The sequence below is a fragment of the Argiope bruennichi genome, chromosome 4 (assembly GCF_947563725.1).
Source record: "Argiope bruennichi chromosome 4, qqArgBrue1.1, whole genome shotgun sequence".
Lineage (NCBI taxonomy): Eukaryota > Metazoa > Arthropoda > Arachnida > Araneae > Araneidae > Argiope > Argiope bruennichi.
In genome coordinates, this window is record NC_079154.1 from 26236000 (window position 1) to 26248345 (window position 12346).

The 12346-nt window shown below is 29.1% G+C and overlaps 1 protein-coding gene across 3 annotated transcripts in view; it reads right to left on the reverse strand.

Annotated features, from left to right (window-relative positions):
* Positions 1–12346, reverse strand: part of LOC129965725 (kynurenine 3-monooxygenase-like) — a 41942-nt gene that overhangs the window by 24770 nt on the left and 4826 nt on the right. For all 3 annotated transcript variants that reach the window (XM_056079847.1, XM_056079848.1, XM_056079850.1), the window contains exon 2: positions 2598–2667. In XM_056079847.1, the coding sequence (XP_055935822.1) occupies positions 2598–2667 (70 nt within the window). The remainder of the gene's footprint in view (positions 1–2597; positions 2668–12346) is intronic.

Below are 12346 nucleotides of genomic sequence, written 5' to 3' on the forward strand. Positions count from 1 at the left end.
AAAAACGATTTTCGTGACAGAAAGATCTCACAGACTGAACCACATTCAAAGTATATGAGCAAATGATGTGATTTAAAAGCTGTAGATCTGGGGACATAAAATAAAGAAGAAACAATTGTGCAATCTCAGCTGCGGAAAGATAATATTGAGAATAACAATTAAATGTAATATTGAGCCGTTTTTGACAACGCATACTCATTTTCATCTGTGCTCATATAAAATACTATCAAGAAAAAGATAATAAACTAACAAAAGTTTTCATAAAAAAATAATAAAACCTTAGTAACTAAATAAGAGTTTTTGCAATAGAATGACGCGAAAGACTAAAGACTGACGCATTTAATGAATCTATGCAAATGAAATGATTTCCAACAGTAAATCTGGAGACATAAAATAAAGAGGAAACAATAGTGCAATCGCAGCTGCGGGAAGATAATATTAAGAGCAACAATTAAAAGTAATGTTGACAACGCTTACTCATTTTCATCTCTACTCATATAAGACAATATTAAGGAAAAAAATAATTAACTGATATAAGTTTCCATATAAAAATGAAACATTTGTAAATAAATAAAAAAAAATTGCCAAAAAAATGATACGGAAGACTAAAGATTTCCGTATTTAATTGATCTCTTTATATAAAAAGATTTCCAACAGTAAATATGGAGATGTAATATAGAAAGGAAATAATTGCCACGATTACAGCTGTAAAAATAGAATATTAAAAAGGATATTTAAAAGAAATTGTTCAAAAAATATTCCTGGCAGGCAGATCTAAATTCCATCAGTTTAGTTTAGTATTAATAAATGTCCAGATCACTATTTCCACGAAGGTTATTTTGACATGATAAGTCAGAAAAATATAACAAATGAGTTGATATCAGCATCTTTCTTGTTCAAACTAACATGTGACACCAGCAAGATGGCATACCAGAATTAGGGGGGGGGTCTCAGTCTACATTGTATAGAAAAAAGCAGAATATAATTCTGTTAATTTCTATCAGGCCCATGAAGCTGACACAAAAGAAAAGTATTCGTTTCGGCATTAGTTAAATTCTATCTCGATTGCAGCCAATCGATAATCTCAGCTATCTCCTGTTCGCATCCGGTGGACACAAAGTATCAGGTTGTATATTGTATACAATATTAAGTAACCCTAGTCGACCATTTTACCTCAGTGACGCTTTAACAAGCGATACATTCTTTAATTATATGTATGTATTCTTGTTTCTACATTCTTTAATTATCATTCCCGGGAATAAAATAATTTTTCAGCGGTTTCTTTAAAATTTTTCACCATGATGATAATTAACATTATATATAATTCATAGGACTTTCTATGGATAAATAATTGTATTTTGTTTTAAATAATAATACTTTTATTTGAAACAAATAGGCATTGAAACAACAGAATTATTAATACTGAAATAAATTGAAAACAAAGAAGCATTAAATGTTTAACATGAATAGAATTTCCTGGATATTTAGTACTTAAAAAAATATTTAATTTATGACTAAATATTTAAATAAAAATGAAATTAAAGTCTTACAATCAATATTTTAAACTTTATAAAAATCCTTAAATAAAGTTTCAGAAAGCGAAGTGCAAAATTAAAATTAGCAATCGAAGTCATAGTTAATAAGCATTTGGATATACATAACAGTTTCTAAATTAACAACGAGATTCATTTTAATCCTGTTGTCCAATTTCTTAACAGTTACAATACTTTTCCTTTGCATACTTCGTAAATAAGGAATTTTTAAAAAAAATTAATATCAAAATTTTGGAAGCTTAACCCAATAATTAACGATTCAGTATGCATTATACATGGGGTCCAATTTTATTTATTCGATTTAAAAGGTTACCTACGACAGATCTTTCAAGAGTGGCACTAGATTCACAATTAGCTCAAGAATTATTGAAAGCATAGTTAGGAGGATTGGGTTTTGACTTTCTTTACAGAATAGCCAGGCACTGACGAGTTGATGAGCGTGACAAAAAAATTTTTTGGTATCAGACGAGTTCATCTTCAGAGGACAAAATGAATCAAATTATACCGTATCAGCATATCATGCGATTGAAGATATATTAATATTAAAATTAAGAAAAAAATATGTTGACTTCAATTCAATAGTATTTACTCTGCTACAATACTCCATTATTTGTTTTCAGTTTCTAATTTTCTCCTCCCAACAAATATACTTCGCATGTTTGAATTCAAGTTAATCGTCAGTTCGTCAGAGCTACAATAACAGAATCTCCTTTGGAAAGTGGAATGGAATTACCATGATATTCTCTTGCAATAAGAGTAAGAAAAACGTGAAATTACCATGTTCTTTTGCAAAAAGTACAAGAAAAAAGCGGAATTTCCATGATGTTCCCTTGTAATAATAGCAAGAAAAACATGGAATTACCATGAGGTTAGTTTGCAATCAGAGTAAGATAAGCATGAAATTACCATGATGTTCCCTTGTAATAATAGTAAGAAAAACATGGAATTACCATGAGATTAGTTTGCAATCAAAGTAAGATAAGCGTGGATGATTCCACGTTTATTGCAAGAGAGAGTATCAAATTACAAATGTATAATACTTACCATCTCTAAATTCATACAGTTTCACTTGTACTCCTTTCTTTCCTAAAATGCAAGCGCAGAGAGATCCCACCTAAAAGTGTAAAAAAAGGATATATATATAAATATATATAAAGTTTTCTTTTCAATACATATTTCAACAATCCTATTTCGTCGTAATCCAATAATTGAACATGAACCTAAAAGTGCGCACAAGTAGCTACCCCGGCCCTGCATTAGCTATAACAGAAATATGAGGGATGTTGTCTCTACAAAGGTTACAACGAACACTATGTTGAACGCATAGTAGACCCTATAATATGAACTCCCTCCTCTCTTTCATAAAGGAAGGAGTTATTGGAATAGAGAAAGCAAGACCAAACCATTATTGTACCTCATCAGAAAAATGAATCAACCATTAGGGCGAAAACTTCGCACCCCCATACATACATTATTTATTGTTAAAAAAAAAGAGGCAACATCCAGTCACACTAGATATTTGGAAAATGAACTTAAGATAACATGCTCTTTTCTAAAAAGTATAACAGCTATGAATATAAAGATAACGTCATAAGAAACAAATACATACATTTTTTTTGAAAAATTACAAGTATTCCATACGTCCTGTTTCCGTTACGCAGCACGTATCTATAAGATTGTGGTAAATAGCTTATAAACCCGTTAACAGCTACGCTACCCGAGCAATTGCTTTTGTATCATGGTCATGTTAATCGACTGCGAACCACAAGGTCCTAGAGGGCCGCGGTCACCTGGTGGTAAGGTCTCCCCTTCGGAACCGGAGGGTTTCAGGTTCGTGACCCGATTCAACCGAAGAACCGTCGTGTAAGGGGGTCTGTTGCACGTTAAATCCGTCATGACCAAATGTCCTCCCGCTGGTGTGGTGTGGTGTGGACAGGGGGGTGCCAGCTCAGGTGTCGTCCTCGTCATCTGACCGCGGTTCAAAATTACGAGGTCCGTCCCAAAATAGCCCTAGTGTTGCTTCAAACGGGACGTTAATATAACCAAACAAAACCAAACAAGGTCCTAGGTTCTATCCTCGCGCATCTCAATTGGTCACATTGGTGACCTCGGGCGATGAACCTTCAACCTTCATAGAGCTGTTGGGGCGCCATCTACCCACAGCAACCCAAAGTCGTCAGATTCACTTGACGCAGCAACAGCATCAGCAACCACTCACCCACACACCCTCGCTATAACGCTTGGCGCTTCTCAAATGCTCAAAGGGGTACAGGCGCATTAGAATCAACAGCTAATACATCACCACTCAACAGCCATATCTTTCGCTCACCTCCGACTCACTGGAGGGAGAGTCTGTGGTGAATAGCTTATAAGCCAGTTAACAGCTACGCTACACAAGCAATTGCTTTTGTATTATAGTCATGTTACTCGACTGCGAACTACAAGGTCCCAGGTTCTATTTTCACGCATCTCATACCGCCACAAGATAATCGAAATCTCCTCGGAGACGTTAGAACACGTCAATGGAAAGAAATTTCATTTATTGTAGCATCTAGATGCGATACAGTTTCAAATATAAATCGGAATACAAAATCTCACTAAAAACGTATATTAAAATCTTGGATATTTAGTTAACGACGACGAGCCAGTGCTCTTGATGTGGCGAAATTAGGACAGAATATTCTAAAAATTCAGCTTAATTATTCCATACTTTTTTCAGAATATTAGCTGCACTAAAATAAGCACACACACACAAAAAAAAAAGATTAAAAAAACGCATATCCGAAAACAAACCAGCGGAAGTAGCCCCCCCCCTCCCCGAAACTTTCTCGCATACTCTCTAATAAAGGCGTTGACCCAGAGAAAGCCTTACATGGCACTGGAGTATCGTAGTTACGAAATATTAACTGTTTGCTTGAATTTGGCATTTTTACTGAATCTATCGTGCTATCCTTGGCGAGTGTTTTTGGCGATTAATCCCAGACACGACAATATCCAAAAATCGTATTTGTGTGTAGACGCGCTTTTCTCAACGTCTGATATCAAAATTTGACACAAAACTGCATTTGTAGTTACAAAATCCCACTCCAAATTTAATATGTTTAAGTTAATGGGTTTTTGAATTATCGTGTTCACATATTTCTGAAATTACAGTTCGACAAACAGCCATTGTTCTATTTGGCATAAAATTTGACAGGTGTGGTTGTTGAAAGTGTATGCCTAATTTTATCTACTAGCTTTCTTCCTTTTGTAATTATTGTGTTAACTTATATTCGAATTGTTGGATAAACGAACTTTTCGTGAACAAATTTCACTCAAATTTGAAAGAAATCTGCAAATTTGGTGTAAAGACAATAATACATTTTTCAAAATATATGCAAATATGTAATATATTTTGCAATAATATTCTTCATCGTTTTAGTTACTAAATTCATACTCATATACATTACGGCAATATAAAATATATTTTATATGTGCACTTAATTACTATATAATTACGTGCGCGTAATTGCGATTACGATTACGATTAAGTGAGAGTAAATTTTAAAAAAATAAATAAAGATACACAAATCAACTTAACAATTTTCATATTACGATGTTTTGAATTAGAAGTTAGATCTATTTTACATTTAGTTGTAACTTTTTCATAAAAGAAAAAATAAGTAATTTTTAAGCAAAATAACTTTTTTGGAGATGTTTTTAATTAATCTCAATGTGACAATGAATGTATTTAATATTAAGAGACAATTTTAGGAATTAACTTACTGATTAAATTGATTGTTCTTTTGTTTCTATAATATAATCTTACAGCTATATTTTTCATAGGAAACTATTAAAAATATGTATATTTGTTTTCTTTAATTCATTGGAAATAATTTCATTTTATTTTTTTACAACCCGATAAATTGTATTATTCAGTTTTATCTTTTTTTTTTATAAATTTATATTAACATTTTTCTTTTTTAATTCTTTTTAAAGTAAATATTAATAATATAGTTTCACAATTAAAAATATTATATATTAATAATTATACAATAATATATATTATTGTAATTAAAAAACAATTAAAATAATATTAAATATGTGTATTTAAATATATATTTAAAGAATTCAGTTCTTCAAACGTATAATAATGGAATAAAACAGTGGTAAATATAAAACTTTCCATTTCATTTTTAAGAATTAATTGAAGCGCTGAACTTCTTTTATATTCATATAGTTACACCATATTCTAAATTTGTACTATAACGGCGAAATAAAGATTTGAAGATATTACAAGCAAAAGTATTTTTCCTCATTTTGATTTGCATTTCCTATAGTGATTTTATCTGCTAAACATTTATAAAATTACTGCTACATTATTGCGGTTTTTTTAGATTTGTCATTTTTTTACAGAACAGGTGGGCAGAGAGAAAGTCTTGGCGGTCCTTGGCGTTAATAATAGGCCAAGGTCGACTCAGAGACATCTTTGGGATAATAATTCTCGATTCGTGTTAAATTAGGTCTTTGAAGTTATTTTTGATTTCATTTTATGATAGACATCCCGAAATAGCCATTTTATTCGATAATTTATTGAAAATATTTTAATTTTGCTATATTTAGCTAATATTACATGCACGCTTCCAGTTATTGCAACTGTAGCAATTCAAGATTTGGCGAGGGAAAAAAGTAGTTATATAAATAACTTTACATTCAGAGCATGAATAAGCGAATAATTTGCTCGCTTTTGATTCGATAATGTAGGCAGACGACTTTTAGAGACTTCATTTAAATATAGAGATTTGAAGCGAAATGTAAAGTAAAATTATATAAAATAGTGACATAAAATAACATTTTTGGGTTCTTTTTATAATGTAAAAAAATAATAACAATACCTTAAAATTTTTATCAAAGGAATTTTTTTAATAAATTTTTATTCTTTCTTTCTATTCTAATGAAATTTCAGAAGATTTATGAACATAAAAACTCATCCATTTGTTATACGTTAATTTTAACATTCATAATTTTGACAAAATTCAAAAAGTGTTAGAGAAAAATAGAAAATAAGTTCATTTAAAGTATCCTTACAGAAATTAGCATTTAAATTGAATTCATCACTGATTTCTTAAATATTTTACTAAACTTTTAATTGAAAGTACAGAATGTACCAAAAGTTTAGAACGAAATACTTTAAAATTAAATATTAAATTAATTTAATAATAAATTAAAGTTTAGTGTATATTAAAATTATTTTCATTGTGTAAATTAATTATTTAGCTTCAAATAATTTATAGAAATGGAATGATTCAATAAAAATAAATTAGTTCTGAATTCTGTAAATAGACGACTTTATACCTTGACAACATTTAAGAATAATTGATGACAATTTGATAACAATTAAGATAAGAATTTAAAATAAGCAGCTGCATGGAATTTATTTCATCAAAGAAGTTTACTTAACATTACTCTTGTACAATTTTCAATCATATTTTTTTACTGACCGCTTTTTACGACTAGCTGGTTCACCTAAAATATTAGTTGTATTCAATTTCAAATACATTTTTAATGCATATCTTAATGTTCATTATTCCCTCAGTGAAGTACTTTTAAGCATTATATTGTGATAGACATTGAAACTATGATACTTTAACAGCCTTACACCTACTTTTTTTAATGAGCAAATGAACCCTCCTTATGGAATCTAGTCCCATGACATCAAAGTATCATTAAAAACGTAAATATCCAATTTACTCATCCTCTAACTGCCCACTGTTTTTAGCTGTGCTCTTACTTCACTTTTCTTTTATGAAATGTGTGGATAATAAACTGAGTTTTCTTTTTTAAACATTCAAAAGTGAGAGAAAAACCACGTTATTAATGTATTATGTATCAGGGATTTAATGAAGCATTGAAAGCATTTTAAACAAGGGATTACAATATTGAAAATTTAGCAAACTTTATTTTTAAAGAACTGCAGATATTCAGAAAACAATGTCATAAGCTACTATAATTAAAGAACTAATTTTTTTTGTTTTGTTTTAAAAGAGTATAAAAATCCTTTTTGTGCAATAATTTTTGGAAGTTATCATTGAGAAAGTCAAAATAGTGCTTACTTTTTCCTTAATTAATTTTTTTTAATGTTCTGAGATAAACAATCCTGCCTTCAAAGCAAGTTTGTTCCAAATTTGGCATACCTTACTCATATTGCCTCTGGAGTACCAACACAGATACACGCGAACTTATTTTTCAAGAGGATGCAAAAGAGTTTTTTTTTTTTTTTTTTTTTTTTTTTTTTAAGATGTTGCATTTTTTTAACGTATAATTATTATATTAAATGTACTCTAAAATTTGTACATTTTTATGTTTTAGACTATTTTTAATTTTCAATATTTTATTTCGATTTTTATTGTCCTTAGTTCACTAGACGACATCACTGTCTCGAAGAAAAATAAATTATCAAAATTAACATTATATATTTTTACTTTGTTTCCATAGCTTTATTTTATGTAATTGTGGTTTTGATTTTGCTTACATTTAACATGAAATGAGCAATTATGTTCATCATTTTCTGCTAGAATTGTTATTTCATTCATATCACTTCATTATCATTTTCTGCTAGAATGTGATAGGGGGCCGCGGTGGTAAGATCTCGGCTTTGGAACAGGAAGGTTTCAGGTTCGAGACCCGATTCCACTGAAGAACAGTCGTGTAAGGGGGTCTGTTGCACGTTAAATCCGTCATGACCAAACGTCCTCCCGCTGGTGTGGTGTGGTGTGGAGAGGGGGGTGCCAGCTCAGGTGTCGTCCTCGTCATCTGACCGCGGTTCCAAATTACGAGGTCCGTCCCAAAATAGCCCTAGTGTTACTTCAAATGGGAAGTTAATATAACTAAACCAAACCAAACTAGCTAGAATGTGATAAAATCTTTATGTTAAAAAATTAGGAAACATTCTTATAAAATTCTTTTCAATTTTTTAAAAAAGTAATTTCAAATTATAATATGTATTTAAAAATTCTCTAAACAAAAAAATTTAATATTAATTATTAATTTATTATTTTTTAGCAGTTATATTGAATTTTAAAAAAATCAATGTTCACGATTTTCGAGAAAGGGTTCATAATTGAATCATTTTTAATAACAGATCTTTTGAAAAGCTCTACCTGATATGTTTTATCAGTTACTGATAGCGAAATTCAGTTTCAAGTAGAATCCCGCTTCTTCGAAAATCAAATTGGTAATTTATCTTATAGAAATGAGTAACAGTGTCTTTAGAAAATGTGAGAGATATTAAAACATTGCTATATAACACGCAAAAAAAATAAAATAAAAATACGCACGACTTTAAATAATATTTCAAAAAGCTATACTTATCCTACAAATATAGGATTAACCCCTATAATTGAGGGATAACTTGACTTTCAAACAATTTAACTATTTAAATTTACAAATATTTCTAATTTAGCTGCATTGAATTTCGAAAAGCAAAGCTGATAGGAAATATATATAAATTTATAGGAAAACAAATATGAAAATTTGTTTTCATATTTGAAACCATATAGGCCAAATACAGTCAAAATAAATTTTATTCTAAAAATTAGTTAAAAAATTATAACCCTAGCCGAAACAATTTTTCTTATCATCAGTTATAATAAAGAACTTAACCGATCTTGTAGTTTATATTTTTATATTCATTGAATTTAATCAACTTCTTAGGATATTTACGGAAAGAAGGATATTTATTATTATTTTCCATATGGTATTCAAAACTATTAAAATATATGTTACTATTAAAATATAAAATTTACTACTTTATAGAATAACTATTTCATGAAATAACTAGTTATTCTATTTAATAACTGATTAATTATTTCATGAAATAGCTAAAAATTCTATAAAATAACTGAGTTATACACTTTAACAATAACATATATAATCAGATTAAACTATTATCAGAATGTTACAGAAACTGAAAACTTCTTAAATGAAATTCTTTCTTATTATTTATGAATGAAATAAAAGTTCGAATATACTTTTTTTATTTTTATAATTTTTGAACAATATAATGCTTGCACTTGCAATACATATCCGGATTTTTATTAGATATATCGTATCGTATTTTAACCCTATTAATTCATCATGAAAAATAGATTATGTCATCTAACTGGAGATCCCAGGAAAGAAATTTTAAACCCGATCACAGAAAAACAAAGTTACTTAGATGTCAGGTTACACAGCAGCTGTCTACGAGTAGAAAAACTCGAAATAGAATTTTCTTTACCTGAGTTACGTAATGTTCACCACTTGTTTGCCATTTTTTTTTTTTTGATAAAGCAGGTGTTCGTTAGCTATTACATAACATATCATTCTTATTAGTTCTTTTCTAAAATAATAAAACAAATTTAAATACTTGATTACGACATAATATGATATTCGAATAAAATATGTCTAAAGAAGATCTTTCATAACGTAGACAAGATCTTTTATCTCAAGACGCCGTAAAGTTGTTATCTTCAAAAGGTACTTTATGTTATCTTAGAAGATATATAATAAAAACATCAAAATTTGCCATCACCATCATTTTTAAAAGTTAAAAATGATTTAAGAATGGTTTTTGTATAACAATAGCTCTCAACTTATAGAAGAAAAACGTAAGAAATTCTATTAATTTTTCAGTTTTAAAACTAAAACTTTTTAAACTAAAAAAAAATCTGAAAATTCGTATTTAAATAGCATTTATTATACAAAAAATAATCATTGAACAAATTTGTTGGTTCTTGATTCAACGGTTTACCCTTGTAAAGCTTTTTCACCAACTTCTACACCAGCAAAAACACACTAATTATTTTATAAATTTAATTTTAAATTTTAAGCATAAGTCATTTTTTTAAAAAAATAATTTCAAGTTTTAATAATATATATTTTTTAATTTGAATTTGTACATTACGTATGTCGCAGCTTACGACAGCATGTCCGCCTATAAACATTATTATGTCTAAAATACGACATCTGTTGCGGAGGGTTTTTTCCCTTTTTATTTAGTATAAAATTTTAAAAGTACAAATATGAAGAAATAACACATTTTAAATATCGTCCTTATAAAGGATTGCGTTGTTATTTTGTATGCGCACGAGTAGAAAAGGGCAGGTCTGAAACAGCACTATCCGTGCACGAAAGAATATAAGAAAAAAGAAAGAATTCAAAAAAATACCGATGTATGCTTAAAATACATTGCAATTAAATGTTTATAAAAAATTTGCAAGATTTAACGACCTCTGGCAGAATAGCCAACAACAAAGAATATTTTCTTAAAATAGCAAGATATACTGAATACAGGTTCTGTTTGTTAGTGCATGCATAGTTGGTTTCTTAAAGATCAAAGAAAAAGCAATATCTCATCAATCAATTTATTTTCCTTCTCTCTGTCTCTTATCCAGATGGTAATTGAGATGCCAGGTTGGCATATTATTATTTTGTTTTATCGCTTATTATCTTTTAACATTTTATCCAAACGATAGTTAAGCGGACGTCGTAGTACTTAATTTTGCTATTTTGCTGTCATAAATTATTTATTTAAAATTTATACATTTAAATAGGACACTTCGTAATAGAGTCTCATAGTAAAGGATATTATAATGATTCATGAGCAGTAATAAATTTAATAAAAACAACAATCATTTTTATAATAATTCAGAATATACCTATGACGGATATGTTATTCCTTGGTATGTTTGGTTCTGAATCAAGTTAACCTGACATGAAACAGCCCGATTTCATTCTGACTAAGCTATTTCACAAGTAAAAGGATTTAGAAAGACTGAGTTCTTCTCTTGGATTTCTTGTATATTTCACAATAAGGCATGTTTTAAATTTAGTTCGTCGAACAGTGAAGTAGGAATTGCGTGTCTTTTTCCACAGATTGACTTTGTGCATCCATTCAATATGTTGATATAAAAAATTTAGATCATACTTAATTTATTTGACACGTTAAATTTTTCATCCTCTGTGCTCTGATGACACGGATAAAATGATGGTTTATCCTAAATAAATATAAAGGAAAATTGAAAACAGATTTGTCAATTTGATGATTCCTCAAACTAGCTCGTTTTAGTTTTGGTATTTGATACATACGGACAGATGAACAAACAGATAATTCATTGATGGATTTTACTCGAATTTAGATAAATAACTATAATTTTAGAGAAAAGATCATGTACTAAAATTCACAAGGTTTTTTTTCGCTTTCGAATTTATTTTCGCATTGAAAAAGTGAAAGGTGGCTAAATAGAATATTAAAGAAATCAAATTTTCCGAAATTCAACTCAAACCCTTTTATATAACTCGGGGCAGAACAAGAAAAAGCCAAAGCGTTTTAAGCCAAATCATCGAAAGAAAAATCGTATCGTCAAAGCTAATTCATAATATTTTTTTGATGAAATAAAATAACAGAAATATAAGAAAAATAAAAGCTTCTAAATTTAAATGACACTTAAATCTACCACATAACTACGCTTCATATGCAAAGTGTCACAAAAATGGCACAAATGTTTATTTTCCTAAACTTAACACCTAGACATATACTAAATGTGCCTAGACGTGGATGATGTACTATTAGACAGATATCATTTGCATTTTTTTTGTATTAAATAAATTTTTATTTTTGAAAGAAATCTAATAGACAGTCTAAATAATAACAATATAATTCTGAGATAAATCATTCTATATGTAGAAATAAACATATATCTACAAATTTTAAAGACAGAAGCCTGAAACTTGGAGCTAGCATAGATGAATGTGAGAGTAACATTTTAATAACT